Raw genomic sequence first — 21,977 nt, 5'->3', positions numbered from 1 at the left:
ACCTGCAGATGTGGCCAGGAGGCTTCGAGTGTTGGCTCATCTTCCTCGGGGTCAAACTCTGGATTCTCGCTGGGCGGGAGAGTCCGGAAGATATTTACCGAGATCTGGAAAACCACAAAGGAGGAGGAGGAGGAAAAGAGTGATGGGAACGGGAGGAGGAGTGTGAGGAAGATAATGAGAAGAGGAAAAGATGAGAGGTGAGGAGAGATATGAACAGAGGAAAGGCATGAAAGGAGATGAGGGAAAAGTGGAGCAAAGAGGAAATGAGGTAGAGAGGTGGAAAGGAAGATTAGAAATAGTACAATGACATACAGCTCATTCCTGTTCATGGTATGGATATCTCACATAATCTCAGGATTGAGAAAAATAGGTATATGATGGCTATATTCAAAAAAATAGTAATGAGTCTTTGATTGAACAACAACTCTGACAAAAACATCCTTTGACTCATTTATAAACTCCATATGATATTTCAACATGATGCAAGCCATTGATTTGTGTCTCTACACCAAATAATTTTAAGGATAGATCTGGGATGAATAGCTGGTGATATAGAATAATGCCACTTATCTTTCAAATGTTACGAAGAGTCCTACTTTCAGGGTTTGCATGGTTATGAAATTCCTGGAAAAGTCATGAAATCATAAAAACTGTTTTCCAGGCTTGGAAATGGTTTGGAAGTAACAGAATGTTTATGTTATACATGTTTTTGGCTATGGTCTAAAATATGTTCAGAAAAATGTTTGTTACAGGACAAATGTTTCTTGTATGACTAATTTAAAATATAGTGTTTAAAAGAAATTAGCGGTTGCAATCAGATTACTTATCCGCAGGACAGTGTGTCTTTAATAATATTTTGAACCACAAATATAATACTTGGGTAGAGAGAGGAAGCTCCTATCTGTGCTGGATAAAGGCTCTTCACCAAAATATTTAATTTTGGCTACATGCATATTCCATACTTGCAATCCATCTCTGTTACAATGCCTGTCATGGAGTATGCTGCATTAAAAGCCCCACTGTTGCACCTTATGATTGTCCTACCTATTTTATAAGACCAAGTAATGAAAATGGGGGTAAAAAATGATGGAAAAGTTATGAAAATTCTTTGTTAAAAATATTTGAGAACCCTGTACATTAAATCGAGAAATAGGTGCATCAGCTACATCAAGCAAATAAAATAACTTCAGCTATTGTCAGCCATGTTTGCTGCTGCTTCCTGACTATGTCGGAGAAGAACTGGTAAGCCACGCAACCTGGCTGCTTGCAAAGTCATGATTTATTCAACAAATGTATTTCCCCTCTCCATTTAGTGCATAAACTACATTGCAAAAAGCAAATGTGGTAAATCCCAACGCCCCAATTCAGCATTATTTTCTTCTCCGTTCCTCGCCTCTCTCCACACATTTGTTTGCATTAGTAAATCCTCTCACTGCAGGAGGATACAGCAGGAAAATCTTATTTAAAAACTGGACTAAAATTTCACAACATTTCTAAATTTGAGAAACATCATCATGATATTGTAATATCTCTCTTCTCCCTGTGTTACATTTATTTCATTGCCCTGCACTTGTGCTCGAACCTATGCACTTATTAACAACTTCTATTTTTAAATATTAAGCTTTTTTATACCTCATGGCCACACATTAAAGCCAGTGCACACTTTCCTTTCATCCCGTCCTCTGTCCTATCAGCGTTTTCACATCCTCCATAACATAAGCTATATCCTCAGCTCGCTTCACCTTCTTTCCTCAATCCCTCTTTCCTTTCCTCTTCTTTATATCCTCTGGGACCTCTGGTGCTTTATGTTGGTGTCCACACATTTTCTACCACACTCCATCTTTCCTGTTCATCCCTCTCTTTCTCACCATCTGTGCAGCCTATTGCTGTTTAGCACCCTTTGCAAATCTTCTCTCTTCCATCCATCCATCCCTCTCCTCTTTCTCACCATCTTTATTTACCGCCTCTGCTGGATATCACACTGTTCTCCTTCATCCATCCATTCATTCTTCTTTCGTTATCTAATGCCTTCGAGTTTCCAGGTGTTATGAATTTTGTTCTGGCTTTCGTTTTATTTGTTCATCCACACTGACCACTGTTTGTCACAGCCTGCGCTCAAATGTTTTACTCAGCATTTACTCATGTATCCTCCATCTCTATCCATTCATCTATGCATCCACGAGTCCAGTGATACTCAACTCAGGTCTGCGGGCCAATTCTGGTCCCTGAAAGGGTGCTGGGTACCCCCAAGGTAAAATAAAAAGTGAATCGCACTGGGGATTATTTTTGTAGTTTTAGTATACATAAGGTGCCAGTGTGCACAAAAAAGGAATTAAAATAGAGCTTGTTTACTTAAAAAAAAGTGCAGAGGATTCCCCGCAGCTGTGCCAGAGGTCCTAGCTAAGCCCCTAATGTCTTAAATCCAAGAAATGTTGTAATATCCAAGAAATCCTTGAAATGTCTGGAAATTCTAGATATATCCTAAAATCCTAGAATTGTCCTAGAATCCTAGAAATGTCCAGCAATCCTAGAAATGTCCTAAAATCCTAAAAATGTCCTAAAATATAAGATGCGTATGTCCTAAAATCCTAGAAACATCATAAAACCCTAAAAATGTCCTCAAAGCCTTGAACTGTCTTGAAATCCTACATATGTCCTTAAATCCTAGAAATGTTCTTTAATCCAAGAAATTTCCTAAATCCTAGAAACATGTATGAGGCTGCTGCGATTGGCCCCTGGCCTCCTGTCATTTTGCAAACGTGGCCCCCAAGCCAGGCAAATTAAGTAACCTTGCACTAGTCCATCACTTCCAACCCAAACCTCGCCTCTCCTCCTCCCCTCCTACCATCTTTATGGCCTCCGGGTACAGAGGCTCTATGAGGACTCCTCTGCTAGTGGCCACGCTCTCCACCAGCTCATTGAGCGCCGCACGTTTGATCTCCTTCCCCTTCAGGTCGGCCACACAGTCCAGGAAATCAAACAGCACGCAGCACTGCTGCAGCTTCTTGCAGAACAGGTCGTGTAACTCTGCCACCGGGGCGTCTGGATGATTGAGAAGTGGGAAGGAATAAAAAGAGAGAGAGAAAGAGACATTTCAGATTAATAGGTTAAAGGACACAAAAAAAGGCGATGCAGCTCAGCCAGATCCGATGGCATTCCTGAAAGGTGTTTAGAGTGTTGGAGTATACAGATGTCTTCTACAGGCCAAATCTTCTCTCAAAGGTAATGAGGGAAAGCGAGCAGACTATTACTCTACAAACACATTTGTACACACCCACACACACAGGGACTTGCATCCATACACACACACACACGCATGTCCACACACACCTTCCTCCAGAGGGCTGTGTTGTATCTCAGTCCTATTACCTGTCAGATTCGTTCTCCAGGCCTGTTCGTCACAATGAAACAACCTGCTGCCGGCCGTCAGATTAAAACCTTGTACCTCCAAAAGAAAAACACTTTTTCGCAGATGTAGAGAAAGTAGTTGATACCCATGGATTACTGAACACATGCAGTGAGTTTTAAATTGATTCCATGGGCCTGAGGGGGTGTGAAACTTAGCAGCTCAGCCTGTAAAGCATCATGCAAGAAATTAAAAAATGAAGCAAACACCAAAGAGGAGAGCTTCGGGCTTTGACAGCAGCCAAATGGGAATCCTTGGGTTTTTTTCTGAATAACCAAATGATTGATGACTCAATAGCTAAATATAGCAGCGAAATATTCAGAGTTTAGATTCCAATATAAGTGAGAGGCATGTGAGGTTTCGTCTGAACAATAATGCTATGATTTACATTGAGATAAATTATATAAAAATACACAATATACACGAAGAATGATTCCCTTTGTAAAGACTTTTGAGGGATCTGCAGCAGAATGTTGCAGACCATACAGACTGTACATGTATATTTATGACACATGACCTGTTTTTTCATAAATGAAAAGAAAGAGAAGGTGAGCTGGAAAGATATAACCGAAAGATCAGCTCTTTTGAATGTTGAAAACTAAGAATCCTTTATAGTTTGTGTGGTAAACAACCTAAATGTAATGTAAATGTATGACTGGCCCTGAAGGAACTCATTAGCATAACTGGATCTATAGCTTGATTTCTCCATCCATCTGACCCTGACTAGACCTGACTGGCTAATGTGTGTTGGGCTGCACTGGCGGACTTATGGAGTGGTAAGTGGTTGCCATGGCCACTATAGACTCCCCGTGTATTACATTTGAACAGGAATATTGGAACTTTTGAGTTTCCTGTTGCAAAATTTCAACTAGAATGCCCCCTTAAGTCAGATTTCCGACTCTGGGAAAATCGGAGTAATCTCAGCAACCAAGGCCTCAAAATCCAATATGGCTGTTTCAGGCATCAACAGTAATAACAGCTGTACTAATATCCTGTTTATTAGCACTTTCGTCTTTTTTTGTCTCATTAAGAAAGTCTTACACACTGTTCATTTCAACTTCTATGCATGGACATATTGCTACGATGTTTGTATGCACAAATACAAACATAATGCATTGGCTTCAACTGGTATTGACGACATGGAAAACGATCAATTCAGGTGTGACGTGATTTCTAGCTCCGATTTATGATTTCGAAAGAAAATGGAAAGCAGCAGCATCTTGGCCACCACACAGCACAGAGAAAAGTGGTGTCAGCCTGATGCAAATTGTTTGAATGTGTTACTTGTTGCGCTGGATGCAATTCTTCTTGATTTAAAAAAAAAAACAAGATAGAGGTGGGATTCAAAAGTATAAGGACAGAGAAAAGCTCTGCAACAGGGATAACTTGACAACACACAACTGCAACATTCAACAAAAACTCAACATTATAAACTTTACATGAATGTATTACATCATTCAGGTGTACTGGGTTTACTGGTTACTCAGTGTACTTACAGTCTTAAATAAATCTCTCTCTGTACGAGAACAACAATACAGCTTTACCAATGGCTGGAAAACAGTCTAGACTAACTGTGCAGTTGGAAAGAGGATGATCCAAGACTCACACACACATACACACGCAGCAGGAGCGGATTAGATTTAACCCTTCTTAACCCCCAGGTGGGAAACACAGGAGGGGTTAGGGGTACTGACTGGAGCTCTTCCAGCTCCAGACCCCTCACCTCTCGAGGGCACACCGTGACCATCTGCTCCCTTTGGCACAAAGCTGCACCAAAGACAAGGACTGCCCTTTGCTTGATGTGTCGAAGCACACACTCGAGAGGCCTTTTATTCTATCAATTACGACCAACTGTTTCCTCCATACTTCGGATGGTGATGTGAGAGTCTAATACATAAAGAAAGTCAATATTGAGAAAGTTCCAGGTGATATAGAAATCCTTACAAAACTGGCAAGATTACAATCCAGTTTTGTGGAGTTTGTAACTTTGTATATTCAAAGTTAAAATTCATGCTAAATTTACAACAAGATCGTCTTCTATTTCATCAAATTTCTCTAAACTTTGACTTGTTATATACAAGGAATTGTGAGGAATTGTGTGTTGCTCTTGTGTATTAGCTTAGTAAACAACAACAGGGCTGTTTATGGTTTTGTTTTTGTCCATTCAACCTCCGTGATGTGACATGAATAAACTTTCTCCGTGACTTTTCTTTAATCCTCCCTTTTGCCCATTCTACATCTAGTGTTGCCATCTATGCTAATTGAGATGTACTGAGCGGTCAATTTGTTCTTGAAGTGCAGCCATTTCTCAGTGACTGGACAAACGTGTGACAGACAAGATCGCACAGTTTTTGGACTATTTGTCGCGAAAAACAAGTGTGAAAAGTTTAAGAGGGTGAACTATTTCTTCAAACTTTGCTTTGAGAACAAATAAGAGTCTGAATTTGCAATGCGACCACCTCTGTATTTGTGGCTCTTGGCTCTTTTGAGTCTTTTCATCCTCCTGCCCCTTCATCACTGGCTCTACCATAATTTCAGTTCTCTCTCCACCTCTATTTTCCTTCCCTTTCTCACCTGTCCTTTTCTACCAATCTTATCACGCTTCTCTCCCTGGATTTCTCATAGCCCCCCTTTTTGCTGCCCACTCCCCTCCCTTCCTCCTGTTCTCCCTCTGTAGACGCACTGTGAAGGTGAAATCTAATCCATTTTTAATGGAGAGTAATTGTATGAAGATGTGCCGTGCTGGGACTGAGAAGAAAAAAGAACAGAGCGAGGTGAAAAGACGAAGGGAAAGGAAAATACATGTATGCGTGTTTGGGAGACAGAGAGTGAGACGGGAGGTGAGAAAAAGAGAGGGAAGATAAAGAGACTTGGTGGGTCATGTGAGAGCAAGTGTGGGAGAGAGCAAAGGAAGAGAAAATGACAGAGAAAAAAAGAGTGTCGGAGGATGACGGGCACAGACAGAGCAACTGTACATATTTTAGGCAATGCAAAAAGGCTAAAACTGGTCTTTGGTTGTCTGTGTTGGCTAAATACGGCACCAGTATTATTTCACTGTATTTTATCATGTCTGTCTGGTACAGGTAGAAAATGCTTACATTTGGCAGAAAAATTTCAGAAAACCAACTTAGTGCACAATGAGGCAGCAGAGAAACCAGGTAATACCGAGGTGAAATTTAGTTTTCCTCTTGGCTGCGCTATTATTAGGTCAACGTAGGTCGCCCCAGACCCATTCATTCAAAGCAGCTTTTTATATCATGTCAGTGCAATGATTAGAATATTAACTCCCATCTTAATCACAGCAAGTGAGTCATTTATGACTGAGCTATTTTCATGCTTCTGACAATCCAAATTGGTGTTTTGAATGGGTAACAAGCCTAGCTGTGGCTATAAAATCCAAAACATTAAATGCATGTAGTTAAATTTTAATTCTTGCTTTATTTCATTTTTATTAACTCGAAGAGTCCCTTGAGATTAAAGCTGATATCGTCTACATGGCACACCATTGCCAAAGTTACATTACCACTATTTTAAAAGCATGTTAAAACAGCCAGTGAGACTGCAATTACACTCTGCATTTATTTTTTTATAAAGGGTAAGCTATCTGTGCAAATACAAAGTGCTTCAAGCTTTGTACTCTTCTTTAATCCTCTGTTTTTCTTCATGTGACTGTGCAGATAAAGGATCTCTCCAAAGTGCACATGCACAGGGAATTATTCATTTCCCCTTCGGTCATTATCTGGAGAACATACAGCCCCACCTATTTCTTTTTTAATGCTACAGCAATCGATACTTTTATATGAGCAATATACCTAATGGCTGAGTGATGTGAAAGAGGTCACTTATAGTGGCAAATACACTGGGAATTATGACCATCGTTTAGCTTTAGAGGGTGGTCACATGTCAATGACATGTCACAGCTTGTACCAGTGCCTCCAAAAGGCAAAAAAAAATGACTGTAAAATGACTAACTTCATACTTCCATGTCTGTCTTTAATTAAGTATACTAAACTTTATAGTAAATAAGTGTCAGCCATTTATATCAGATTAGAGTACATTGGAAAGCAGTCATGTCTTCACTTAAGGAATATGCTGTGAATCATTGGGTGTTTCACTCATTGAAGGCCAAAGACATTAAAGAGTTCTTAGCTGTCAGCAAAAGTCCATCCTGCATGCCAAGTCATGTTTATTTGCAAAGCCAAAAATCGTGCAGATACAATGTCTCAACAAGGTTTCCTAAGCCAGCCCTGTAGCTGTCTGAGAATAGTAAAAAAAAAAAAAAAATCCATGGTACGAGGAAAAAATTATGTGCAAAACCTCTGGAGAGGCAACTCGATGAGAGATTCCCTCTCCACGGATGGCTGCGGGTGCAATGGAAGCTGTAGGTGGTAAAAAAGCAATTACAAAAAAATGAAGAGAAAGCTGCAATAACAGAAATCCAACAGTCGAACTGAGACATACGACAACAAGGCCAAAAATAAATAAATCTGACACAAGTCCCATAGCTATTCTTCCCATTCTAGTCTACAAAGATACTGGATCACTTAAAATTGCACAGATACAGAATAATTCTGCTTGATATTATTGGCCATTAAACAAGGAGCATTAAATTGCCAGACATTTAGTGGAGGCTAATGAGAAATGCTCTCCACTTGTCACAATATCTGCCTCAGTTGTGATTATTCTGCCTCTCTGTGTCTCCTTTCAGCCAAAAACCCATAACCCCGGGCCTTTGCATATTCTTTAAGCTTTCAGCACAAAATGAACGTTTAACATCATAGATAGGAAAGAAAACCGTTGAGTAAACAGTAGAAAGCAGCCTGGAGGCCAGTTAAAACTTGGCGGGTACCTCTTTTAACATATCTGTCACTTATTCAGTCTCTCTGTCAAACTTTGTGCAGACTAATTTGTATCAACGTTTGAGCGCCACTTGAACAGAGTCAGATGGTATTTTGTGTTGGTGCGTCATTGCATCTCAGTGGTAAGGGGGGTAAAATTTGCATGTTCACCCAGGTGCTGAAATGTATGTATAATTTTTTTTCTGTAACATTTTCTGTTTTCGAAAAGAAATCAAATAAATTTGGTTTTAGCTTGTGAATGGCATCTCAGTACAGCACAAGAAAATGGATGTTCACCCAGGTTTCACAGGGTTAAGCAGGGGTAGATAGGGCACTTGTTGGGGACTATTTTCAGTGGCAGATTAGTACACATTTGGAACACAAGCAATCATTTGCAGCAGCGGGACAGAGTGAGTGAAATTGAAATGATATACAGCACCAAGGTTCACTGTAATGAAGAAACAGGTCAGCCAGTGCAACGGTGTGGCTCATTGATGTGTATTTTACTTATTTTTGGACACTAATAGAGTTGATAAAAAAAAAAAGATTTGGCTATGTTCGTAGCATCAACTCATTGTTGCTTTTGTTCTTTTTATGGGCTCTCTTGACAATAAGAAAATGAATGCATATTACCAAACTTATCCTTTACATACACAGAGGAAGAAGAGGCTGACAAAAAAAAGACGACCTAAAACAACAGAGTGTGACGTAGAAAAGATGGTGAGTGCGAGAGCAGGGAGAGAGGTGGGTGGGTTTGGTAAAAGGAGCAGTAACATATAAGAATGAGCAGTGCCAAGTGCCTTGCAGCAGCATCAAAACACACATACAGACACAGCTGCACAAATCTAAATATAGTCCTGCCAGAGACACACACACACACACACACACAAACACACACACACACACACACACACACACACACACACACACACACACACAGAGTGGAGAGGAGGAAGAATGTGGGGAGGAAACAGGGAGGGAGAAGAGGGGAGCAGTATAGGGTTAAAAGATGACATCATCCCCTTTCGTCGTCCCTCCTGCTTCTCTCTCATCTCTCCATCAGTAGGGTACCTCCCTTCTTTTCCTCCCTCTCCTTCACTCCCTCCATCTTTCCCTTCATCTACACCACCCATCCATCTCCGCAAGGCTTTTTTTTTTAAATCTCAAATGAGCGAGTACAGCTCTAGTCTTTAAATAACAGTTATTCTGTTTGGGGCCGCATGTGTGTGTTTGTGACAGAGAGAGAGAGACAGAAAAAGAGGAGGACAGCTTCTGTTTTAGCCACCATCCAAGCCGCCTCTGCACCTCTGTCATTAAGCACACACACACACACACACACACACACACACACACACACACACACACACACACACACACACACACACACACACACACAGAGTCATGCTCAATTCACAGATAGTGACGCAGAGAGGAAGACAGGATGGGGAGGGAGGGGGGAGAAAGATATATAAGGGGATAGAGGCAGATAAAAAGAGAAAGCAAGGGAAAGGCAGGTATAAATAGTAGAGGGGAGCATCAGCAGCGATCACAAATTAGGCACCATACAGTGTGGAAGACGGGGCAGTATAAATATCACCTTAAGGGGTTTAAGTGACGCTTTAAGTCGATCTCTAACTAATCTAATCCTCCTTATAACACATCCACGACATCACAAACCTTCTAGGAAACGTACAACACATTATCGTGCTCATAAACAGCCTGATTAGAAAGGGAAAATGAGGAGATCCGTTATCACGTTTGATTGTCTACACCCCCCTCCCATCGCCCCTTTTCAGGTTTTCAAGCAGATTGAAGACTAAACAGCAATTTACCTGCCGAGGAGAAAGAACAGGACAAATCATCCTGCTGCTTTGAATTAGAGGAGGAAGTACTTGGAAGTCGTCACTTGGTGATGGTACTGAGAACTGGTAATAAGACCGGCTGGGTGTTCGCATTTAACGTGTAAATAGAGTTTATTTACAGTCTGTTAATGGTAATCAAGCCAAACCTGCTGACAGAGATTTGACATGTTTATGTTCTCGGCTGAGGACATTATGTTTTATGTCTGTCTGTCTGCCAGCAGGAGATCTCACCAAAATATGAACAGATTTTCATTGCATTTGGTGGACACACTGGTCTTGGGCCAAGAAACAATTTAGTACATTGAAATTTTTATTTGGACCTGGAATTTTGATTCCACTTACTAAAATAAGAAAAAATATAAACTGGTTTCCTATTGCAATGGAATGCTTTATGGGTCAAAAAAAATAAATCTCATCTAAAATGAAAAATTATGGTGTATTATGTGTGTTAAAGTGATATCTTTTCTTTCTCGGGGTGCCATTCGCAGTGAAAACCCAAAAGACTATCAACAACTCTGCAGCCTCAACACTACGGAGAGCTTCAGTGTCTTTCAGCTTTTTGTTCTGGTTTCACAGTTCACAGCTTTAATGTTTTGGTTTAGTCTCAGTGCTCTCTTACCCCTTTTCTACTAACATGGAACCGGTTCCGTTCCAGGTCCCTCACTTATTTTGAACCATTTAGAGCATTTCAAAAATGATAATAATAATAATTGGTTCAGAGCCCAGAAAGTTTTTTCTCAGTTGTAACAAAAAAATAGCAGGTTTTTCTTAACCAAAGTGTGAACAGTGAAACATCCGTGGACTGTATCATATTCTACAGGATGGAAAAATGGAATAGAGGAGGCAACAATGAAGTAAGAATGAGTAAAAAAGAGCGTGCAGTGGTCTCATTAATAGCAGGTCCATGCATGTTTTGGGGTAAGAACAAATATCCGTAAAAACAAAAACGTTTGCAGGTGCAATTAATGTAATATGCAATTTTGCTACAACTGTTTACTTCCACTGTGTATGGTGCAATGGCTCCTTATATAAAATCGTTCTGCACAAAACTGGCAGAAAATGGACCACTTTGCTAGATGGCACTAAGGTTCCAAGGACACTGAAGACAACTGGTTCAAAAACCAGAGCTAATCTGGTAAAAAAAAAAAAAAAAGTGTATCCACAACCTTGTTTCCTACTGCAGCAAGCTGTTTTTAGTGAAAATGCTTTGAAAACCAACTGCACTCTACCTGCTAAGCACCAAACAGCAGACAGACAAAGTTAGCAAATGACTGGTGAACATAACAGAGCAGTTAAACAGCTAAAGAGCCTCATATTTCACCCAGGAGTTGGATGAGACCAAAATAGAGCTAAAAGAAGAATGGATATTGGGCTAACACTTGCGAGATGAATAGAAATGTGACTAGAAATGAAACTACTTGCTAACGTGTTAGCTATAAAATGGGGCTGCAATTGTTCCAATGGAACCAAAATTCCTATGTGCTGTCAGTCAAAAAAATGACCTACTGGACAGAAAGCCCATTTTTCCGACAGCCTGTTGTCCCGAAAAACAAAAGGACATTGTTCGGAATTCTAGTTTCTAAGAAAACACACACTCCTTACAGTTAGACAATTGTCAGAAAAAAATGTTTTCATTGTAGGTTTGCGTAAACCACAGATATGTTACATCTATCAACAACACTGTGGTGAATGTGTGGTTATGTTTAGGCACAAAAAACATGTTTTGGGTGGCACAAAAGTCGCTGGAAATGGGTTGGGTCGATGAAAAACACCCAGGATCAGTGTCTCAAATGCGGCCGGGAAACTACAACCAACTGCAGGACAGAAATGGGATGTTGGAGCAATGGCCGCTAGTTTTTGGGAAAATGAGCTGATTGAAATGGACTTTCAGTCCAAAGGGACATTTTTCAGACTAACAGGGCATCAGAATTTGGGGCCACTGAACAACCTAATAAGGATGTTCTACTGCCTAAAAGCAGCTAAATAAATAAATAAATGCTGTTTAAACTCAAGGTCCACTTACTAGCTTCTTCACTCACTACTTTTCTGGCATCTCAACAGTCTTCATCAGCAAACTGAAGTTGGATCAGTTGTCCTTAGTGACGTAAGTATGGAAAGTCTGTCACATGATAACAAATGGTTGTGAAGATACCTTTAATCAGTAATGGAAACACTTCGGCCAAAGCACATCTGTGAGACTCTGAGCATAAATCAAGACATAATTATAATGACAGTCTCCAGAGTTTTATTCCAAATTAAGACGGCTACCTTCTGAAAAACATCAATGATTGATGTGAAACTCGTCACTGATTAACAGTGAAAGTGACAGCCAATGTGTCTGAAGACCTTTGCCTAAAAACGCCATTGTAATATAATAGCAGGGGATTTCAAAACCCAGCAGAAAGTCTTTATGTGCTGCATTTAAGGGACGCAGAGACAGCAAAGTCCCATTCTCTCTTTAACAAAGGCACTGAGAGGAGGCTAAGTCATGGCAAAAGATTAAGTGGCGTGCTAAGCCCATCTTTAAATAATCCAATGATACTAATAATACACATTTCCACCACACAGCATAATGAACAGAGACTAGCTGGGTGTTACAGGCTGTGGTTTATATCTGTGTGCTCTGTTGTGTGTAATTTTTTTGTCCTATTACTGTCCCTATAATTACCTGAATCACTAGAAGTAAATAGATTTCAATGAGTATCAAGAAAACAAGACTTTTTTGTTTTACGGGTCTTTGAACAAATTGGACTTTCTTAAAGTCCAATTTGTCCTTGAAGGCGAAATGACTTTCAGAAATTTAAGATACTGGAATTCTCCTCCGAAAGGAGTATTTGCTATGCAAAATGTAAAAACAAATTGGAGACAGTTCATAAACAAATACAGAGACAGTTATCCTGGCTGGAGACTTCCTTAACATTTGATTAGCAGCTTTGCAACCCTCACTTGTGGAATAATAATGTGTTGCTGTGCATCAGGCACAGTGTTTTCCACACTACGGCAAAGAAAAAATAAATCTAACACTTCCCTGTACTTGATTATGTCCGAGCGTGATTTTACAAACAAAAATTTCTTTAAATGTATTATTGTATCTAAAACAAATCTTTTTTTCCCTTCACTGATTCACAGCACGTCACCTCTGCATGTCCAGTATTTGATTTTCTTTGTTTACTTAGCGGCATATTGAATAGTGAACACCCACCAAGGTGAAGCTGGTGGTTACTCAATCAAAGCACTTATTTGCTCAAGCATGAGCGTATTCCTTTAAGAATCAACTCTTTCCTCGGTGACACAGCAGTGGTTGTGGTTATTGCATCGCTAGCTGTTTCATTATATCCTCTCCCGTGCAATATCCTCTGCCTTTCTTTTATTTTTTATCTCGCTTTCTCTCCTCCTCCTACTGTTCCTCCTCCACCTGTCAACTTAATGTTCAGTCATTTCCTCTTTCCTCATCCACTCCATTTCTTTCATCGCGCCCCCCCCCTCGCTTTCTCCCCCACTCTCCCTCTTAATTGATCTGAGGCCTTCATAGAGCAAAAACTACTCCATGCCTTCTGTAACCCAATACCAGGCCCATCCAACTGGCCTCTTCCTTACACACACACACACACACACACACACACACACACACACACACACACACACACACACACACAGAGTCATCCAATCTCCCACATACAATCTGTGTGAGAAGGTGACTGTTTTACAGTAAACAGCGCATTTAAAACAGAGCCTGACGTACACTGGTTATTATAACACACATGCTGGACAAACAAAAGGGAAACTTATCCTCTCAAGCTGACTAATATGTGATCATAATCTCGCGAGATGAGATTATGTTGCGTAAGCAATATGTGATTTTTCAGAAGTAAAGTCAAGTCTTCATGGACTGAAGAAACATCAGAAACTACATCTAAGCAGGGAAATAAACCTCAAAAACAATGAGACATTTGTCAGAAGCAGCTACTATTTGCACCAAATATATCACTTAGTCTACAGTAGTCCTCTGTTGCAACACACAATATACTACATTAGTTACACACTGTTCGAAGTGTGGAGGTTTTAGATTTAAAGTGAGACTGCGTAAATTTAAAAAGAAGAAATAATACCGCCTTCCTCTCGAAAATGAAAAGTCTATTTCATGAGAAATAAAACCAAGCCTACCATTCACTGTTTCACGCACTAAAGTTTTACTGCTACAACTTTATATGGTCTAATATGGCCAGTAATATATGGAGGCTAATGTCTGAAAACATGTTGCTATTTAATGACATTGCTGAATCATTTAATTGACTTTATGTTTTTTCTGTCATACAAAGAATGAAGCAACACGGATGTTTCAAACGCAGTTTCAATGGTGAAGATCCGTTCAGTCACTTTGGAGGTGTATCAATGTCTGAAGTCAAGAAAACAGACTTCACTGAAAATTTGAGGACAAATGTTTCAAGAAGTATAATTTTAGCTGAGGCGGGGGATTTAACATATTCACCCAAGAAAACACACACTGAACATTTGACCTCGGGGAAAAACATTGCTGAGAACACAAAATCCTTTGAAAGGTCTTGTGTCACATTAGGGGATACTGAGCTGGAGAACAAAGGACCCAAGAAGCAGAGCACCCTGGGAACATGGATACACTCCCTTTAACCACTATCCCATACACTTGAGTCTGTGCTTTTTTTCTTACCAAAATCCACTTTAACCATCAGGTTACTGTAGCACAACAGACTGAAGCACTATTAAATCTATTTTTTCCCCTAAAACTAAAGTCTGAACATACTAGAAAGTGGTACGACTAAATTCTTTGTTGCATTCTCGCATATAATGTGGTTTTACCAAGCAGCAATCTCAAGGGCTGAAAATGAAGCATGAGGAATTAACACTTAAGTGTCAAAAACTGCAGTTCTTTGTAAGGCCACTGAAGGCTGACTCCAAAAGCAAGTCAATCTCCATTCAACTCCATGTTAAAATGCCCGACTTTACAGCAGAAAAAAAACACGTTTACAGCCTTGGACAAAAAGAGTGGTTTTGGTCTATAGCTAATTTCCCCATTTATGACACATACGGGGGTGGATGTTTATGTAACTCATCTGTTTACACTCCATTAAGGATAAAGTTATGCACAGGCTTTCCAATGACGTCCATCAGTTCTCAGTCAGATCCTCCCCTCACTCCTCCATAGCACAAACCTCTCTCCCAAATATTAACCATGGCCAAAATTGATAACACAGCTTCAAAACGGGAGTCTGCAAACCAAAAGGTGACATCACAGTAGCTTTGTACATTATTTTTTCACTCTAAAAGCTTGGTGACAGGACTACAGGCATCATTAGTTACATTAGTTAGTATACAAGTGCTTCTACTATTTTCAGCTCCACATTCCCTCATATATTTTAAGGCTACATTTTGCTCTCTGTGTGAGCAGGGAGAGCAAAGTGAAAACTTAATGGGATTCATTGTAAAAATTGAAAAAATTGTCTTATTCAGTTTAATAACAGTTCAAGGAGGAATGTGTGAAGTTGCTAGACATCATTGCAACCTTGTTTTTGTCACTTCAAACACTAGTTTTTACATTTAAAGCTCTCTTTTCAGCATTTTGCACCTTGAGAATGCTAGTGCATCATATCCTTAAAATGATATTCCCTCCTCACTCTGCGATATTTGATGAGATGGTCTTTAAGATTTCATAACGGGCACGTCTGACGGCATGTTTTGCTCCTAATCCCTTCATTGTTAGCAGTGAAAATGGCCCATTTTCGAGTAGATTACGAAACACAAGCGGCAGTGTATTTTTGTTCTTTCACAGACACCAGAGTGGGAGCGTTTTAAATGCATTTCCTATTAGTCCATAGAAACAGAAGGCTTGCGAAAGCACATTCTGACCTGTTAAACAGCATCCAGTGGGCTGATGGCATCATCAGACAAATGTTAAGATGCAGAAATATTGACAACTTGCTGGTCTGCAGCAGGGATCATTCTTTCTTTAACAGAGGGTATGAGCAAACAAACTGACATTTCACATTGCTACTTTTCCCAAAATGTCCAACATTCAGTAGGGGAATGTAACTCAGTACAGTTACTGTATTAAAGTACAAATCTGAGATACTTGCAGGTCACTTGAGTATGTTCTTTTAATGCAATTTTAACTTTTACCCCACTAAATTTCAGAGGGAAATATTGTACTTTGAACCTCACAGCATTTTGTGAGCATTTAAGTTACTTTACACATTAAGATTTGTGTATGTAAGATTTTTAAGAACAACACATTAAGGGTTGTTTTTTTTAAAGATTTTACTGCATTGGGTACTATTACTTATTACTTACTCTACACTTAAGTATATTTTCCAGATTATAATCGCTTTTACTTAAGTAACATTTTGAGTGCAGGATTTTTACTTGTAAACGGGTATTTGCACAGAGTGGTATTAATACTTTCACTTAAGTAAAGCACTTGCATACTTATTTCACCACTGACAACATTTAATTCTTCCTTTTATCTCACTCTAGTTCAACTCACCATCTGTTATTGTGTGCAACAAACCCTGATTCAGTTACACTGTCTGCAGTGCTCGTCTTAAATCTGCAGGGTGTTTTATGGCTTTTAGAGATGCTTTAATGCTAACGCCAACCAGCAGGATGGGTTTCCTGCAGGTACGGGAGATTTAACACTCCCTAAGCTCACACAACATCCTTCTGCTGGCCGATGGAAACGTCAAAGACAGACACTATCATGCGTGGCTATTTTGTTATATGGATACTTCTTTTGCATGGTTGAAATAGCAATTAGAAATGCTTGTGCTAGTTTTGACGCCAAAGGGCGTTTGCATGAACCCTCTCTCTATCAATTACTTGATGGGAGTGCTTTCCTATTAATGATTTTTCTGTTGAGCTGTTTTGAGGATTCAGCACCCAGATGAGCGCACTGGAGCCAGGCGTGTTGATTCATTTTCAAAACAGCAATTAGGCCCTGCTGCTCCCCTTCTTTCACATTGGTTTGGGAGATAATAATAAACAACGAGGTATTAATTTTTGATGAGAAGATATCCAACACCGCAGATGACTATAAGAAACATCTGTGGTAAAAAAAAAAAAAAAAAATTGTTTCATCTGCTGCTGTTTTCAAGATGAGATGATGCGCCTGACAAAATTTAGTTTTTCTTTTAACTAGGACGACATAACTAGAGTCTCCCGTGACACACAGTTTACAGGAATAGTTTAAGCATGATCATCTTGTGACTTCCAAATACAGATACGTTTGCTCACGCCCTCATTTTAAATACAGAAAATGAGGCACTTTATGGAGGTTTCAGGCAAACAGTGACCTTTCTAACATACTGGGATCATTTAAGTCTATACCATTTACTGTATTCAAAGCAATGTGAGCTCAGTAAAACTGTTCAGTAGCATAGCTGGTAAAATGTGCCGCTGGGCTGAGATGAGCAGAGAGTCTGTTTTGTGTGCTTTCTCTCTGAGCTCCTGCTGAGGTAGCTGCTGGCAGCAACACTCTAACTCAAGATCTCAAGATAGACTCGAAATTGTCCCATGATCACCCTGCATACATACATGCTCTACACAGTCACAAGCACAGGACTTGACTTGTGCCTCTGTAAGACTTTATCTTCACTCGGCTCAGAATAGAATTTCTGACCTACTGCAACCACAAATGTCAAAGCTCTTCCTAACTTACATCCCTTGCCATGGTAATATGCTATCCAGATCACATTTCTATCACTAATTACATTTCTATGTACAGTGATTATGTTTCTACCAGGGGTGCGCCCAGACGTTTTTCAAAGGGGTGGCCAGATGGGGCCAGTGAAAATCTTGGGGTGGCACACCAAAACCAAAAGCTGTAACTGAATTATTTAGGCGTATAGGTGGTTTATTGTTCCTCAGATAGGCTTGTTGTCCTTTGATTTGAATTGACTGAAATTAAAATAAGGAAACATTTACTGACAACAAGACTTCTCAAGTTTAGGGGAGACTTGTGGGTACCCATAAAACCCATTTTCAATCCTATATCTTGAGCTGAGAATTCAAGGGAGCCCTTTGAAAATGGCTATTCCATTTCATTCCTCGCCAAAATGTATCCTAAATTTGGAGTGTTATTTAACCACCTTTCCAAGAGGCAATGCTGTTTTTCATCCATTGGTACCAATGGATGCATAAAGTCTCATTTACTCTCCCTTTATTTACAAAAGTCTATACGTCCATCTCAAATTTTGCCAGCATCGCTGCCGTAAAACATCCATGCCTCCTTTATGATTGCATAGATGCAGCCAATAGATGGCACTAGAGGGTGGAGTCAAACGTTTTACAAAACAACAATCAAGGTGATGGTGGACGAGGTTGTAATAATGTAACTTGAACTGAATTTTTTTGTGAAATGTTTTTTCATCTCCTACGGTCATATCTCACTTGAACTATGCTTCACTGCCTCAACCATTGCAGATGATACTGCTCCATTTTAAGCTAAGCTATCATAAAGCACAAATACAGGTGAAATGACAGTAACATCAGCTTCCAATTACTTTTTGCCAAGGAAGGCCATTCCTGAGGAAAATGTGTTTTTACTCACAGTGACAATGTTTCTATCTGCAATGATTTTTACATGCTATTTCTATACACAGTGATCATGCGTCTACTATGAAGTTTCTATGGTAACAATGTTTCTACTTGTCGTTGAGGCATTAACATGCTATGATGATATTTCTGCCTGTGGCAATTATGTAGTTGTTACTTTGCTGATGACATGTTCAATCCCTCAAGTGTGCACTGTTTCACAGATACAGTCACACTGTGGAGAACATACTTTCACCTGGATGACTCATACATACTGTGAGTAAGTCACACCGAAATGCAAGCTGAGTGGTCTGGCAAAGCAGATCGCATTGTGATTGCAGGAGTGCATATATTTTGTGTATTAACATGCGTTTCCATTATACAGATAAGATGTGATTTGCATTTTAACACACAGTATAGCAAGAGGGCAGCGGAGGAGGAGGTGGAAAAGTCAACAAATTAACTACAGAAGGATTTGAAACTGAGTATATCTCAAGGTCAAAAGCAAGTGATGACTTGTTGGTTGCAGGATCCTCAAGACACTTGGTTCGATCTTGGTGTGTTTAAATTAATTTAAAAATCACCCCGAACGACACTTGTTCAAACTCTTTTCTGTGTGCTAACAAGGCATAAATGTTAATCATAAGTCTGTTTATCTGCTGAGTGGATATTGGACAGGAATGTGACCTTAGTCTGGTTAGCCTGCCAGCGACAGCACAACATCCGTGACTGGGAAGCCTGACTGGTGCCTATAGCCCCAGGGGAGAGCATCACAGCTGGGGAGGAGCACTGAGCTAACAGCCTGTTGTCTGGTTAGACAGAGAGCTGCAGTGTAACTGAAGACATGGAGGAGGACAGCCGGGAGAAAGCCAAGGACCAACTCAATAATCAGCTCTGATAAAACTGCAACAAACATCTCATATGATTAGCTATGAGGCATAATCAATTGACATCAGTTTGGCGAATTCATGCCATTATCAAAGCACTGACATCATCATCAACACTGGTTTTACAAAATAAAACTGACTTCTTCTAAAGACAGCCAGTCGGCTCTGCTGGGCCAGTTTCCAGAACCATTAACTCCCAGCACCATCGTTCCTGGACACCGTCTTCAAAAGTATTTTATTATTATTTAATGTGACAATTAGTGTGGAGAGATAGAAGAGAAAATCATTGCTTTCAAAAACATTTCTATTACTCAGCTGGTGGCTCTGTAACTGTGTGATAGCAAAAAAAATTAAATATTTTAATTTGCCATGGTCCCAGAGAAACACAAAGTTTATCGAGCCCTGGTGCCTCGGTGTGACTTAATCATCATCTCATTTGGGGCCCTGTCTGAAAATCTTCAGCAGTACTTACATTAAAGCTCCATTTAGACGTTTAGAACGTTTCCACAGTGGAGAAAAAAAAAAGAGAAACCGCTTGAAATGGAGCGAGTGCTAATAGCGGGCAAAGGGAGTGATCAATCTCTCGAGAATAAACAACACAAATGCCAACTGAGAGATGAGGCAGGGTCGACTTTTACCAGATGATCGCTGTGTTTTTGTGAAACAAACCTTGAAAGAAAAACTCACGTTAAGCTCCATGATTAAAACAAGTATATCCTTTGGTGGAGACATTAAGTGTCCACTGCAGTATAAGCCCAGCACTGGTCCAAGAACACAGTGTACAGAGAGAGGTGAAATGCCGGTGCATGAGTTTGCTGCAGGCCTGAGGCCAAACATGAATACAGTGTAAAAAGGATTACAGGGACCCTGTATCCTTCACCCTTCATCTGCGGATTAACTGGCTGCCTTGACCATCAGAGCTGCTCTTTTATTGGTCAGATCAGTGATCCAGCTGCATTTAGCAGAGAGACTAACCAATGAATCGACTTGTTTTTATTCTTACAAACTTAAATCAACCTGCCTCATGTACTCAAACTAATGAGTGTACTAACAAATGTCCCTCGTGCCTTTTCTTGTTGTTCTGTTACCAAAAAAGTTATTTTAAAAGGCTAATATATTTCACACACTATTGATGACAGATCTGCAAACATAACAACATGCAAAAGGCTACTGATAATGGAGAAATTAGTATTTTGTAGATGTGGCGATGGCTAGATAACTATATTGAAATATTTACATGATACCACACCACGTACATAACTCCCTATATTTTCCATGGCATGGTTTTCAAGTCCAGAAAAGCCAGTGGCTGTTGGTAAATGTTTGGCCATCTATGAGCGTCCGTCGCCGTCGTTTTTGTGATGTGTCCTGTATTGTTGGCAACAGTCAGCCCTCAGCAGCATTTTTTCAGCTGATTCAGCATGTTGAAACGGCGACTGTTGGCGATTGAAATCACTCTGATTGGCAGTTTATCTCAGAGCACAAGAAGACAAATGGAATTAAGGGAAGCAAAACAGAAAGACTTAAGTCACGTAAAGGAGAGATTAAAGCAAACTTGTCATATGAGGTAAGATTATTTTTTAGCCATTGAGGTCTTTAGCAGAAAGGGTTTGTAATTATTTGTGTTATAGTTCAATAAATCACTTTTCAACATCAGGTTGTGTTTTCAATGTGCTAATTGGCAAACTGCAATCTAAAATCCGTCCTATTGGTCTACCAGTTTCACTTTTGAACGATGAATGACTGCTGGTTTGGGGAAATATATCCTCTGATGCAGGTGCAAAACATACATGCTATGTGACTGCCGGCTGTTGGCTGTGGTCTTTGCGGTGTGCTGAAGCGTAACCTTTTATGGCTAAGAGACAGGCGACACGTTGGCCCTCGCAGGCACTAGTTCTTTGATTTTGGTAAAGAGTGATTCGTTTCACACACTGCTGATGACAGATCTGCAAGATGCAAGCTGTGACTGCCTTGCATTCTGACTGATCAAGACTAGGAATCAGTATGTCTGACTCTTCTAAGATGGATTTCTTTCTGTTTTGACATATGAAGTATGTCCCAAACATTAAGGCTTGTGCTCTCCCTGAGAATGAGATATTAAACTTGATGATCTCTGTCGGTAATTTCAAGCATTACCTGCTGTCAAAGCATTGCAGCCGAGGATCAAACAACAAAAACGCCCCATGAGAAGGTAACGTTCGTCACTGGTAGCTGTTTTTTGACAGTGTTTCAGGATTAATTTTACCTTTAATGGTGCTTACCACCTTTCGCTTTTGTTTCATCCTCTTCACTGTTATATTCCATGTATTTCTGTGTATTTCCTGTTTCATATTCTAAAACTGTGAGCAGAAATGAAGCTTTGCTCAGAGCTTGAAGGGAGTAGATGTGTCGTTGTTAACAGGAGGAGTAGTTCAAATTAACA

The 21,977-nt window shown here is 40.0% G+C and overlaps 1 protein-coding gene across 2 annotated transcripts in view; it reads right to left on the bottom strand.

Annotated features, from left to right (window-relative positions):
- The window catches only part of ppp2r5b (protein phosphatase 2, regulatory subunit B', beta), a 51,445-nt gene that overhangs the window by 20,295 nt on the left and 9,173 nt on the right, over positions 1–21,977 (bottom strand). For both annotated transcript variants that reach the window (XM_088073236.1, XM_088073235.1), the window contains 2 exons: positions 2,846–3,042; positions 3–104 (listed from right to left, as the gene is read on the bottom strand). In XM_088073236.1, the coding sequence (XP_087929362.1) occupies positions 3–104; positions 2,846–3,042 (299 nt within the window). The remainder of the gene's footprint in view (positions 1–2; positions 105–2,845; positions 3,043–21,977) is intronic.

This window comes from Plectropomus leopardus, chromosome 23 (genome assembly GCF_026936395.1).
Source record: "Plectropomus leopardus strain MGB_pleo_1.0 chromosome 23, ASM2693639v1, whole genome shotgun sequence".
NCBI classification, from domain to species: Eukaryota; Metazoa; Chordata; class Actinopteri; order Perciformes; family Serranidae; genus Plectropomus; species Plectropomus leopardus.
This window is presented reverse-complemented; position numbering and strand designations above follow the sequence as displayed.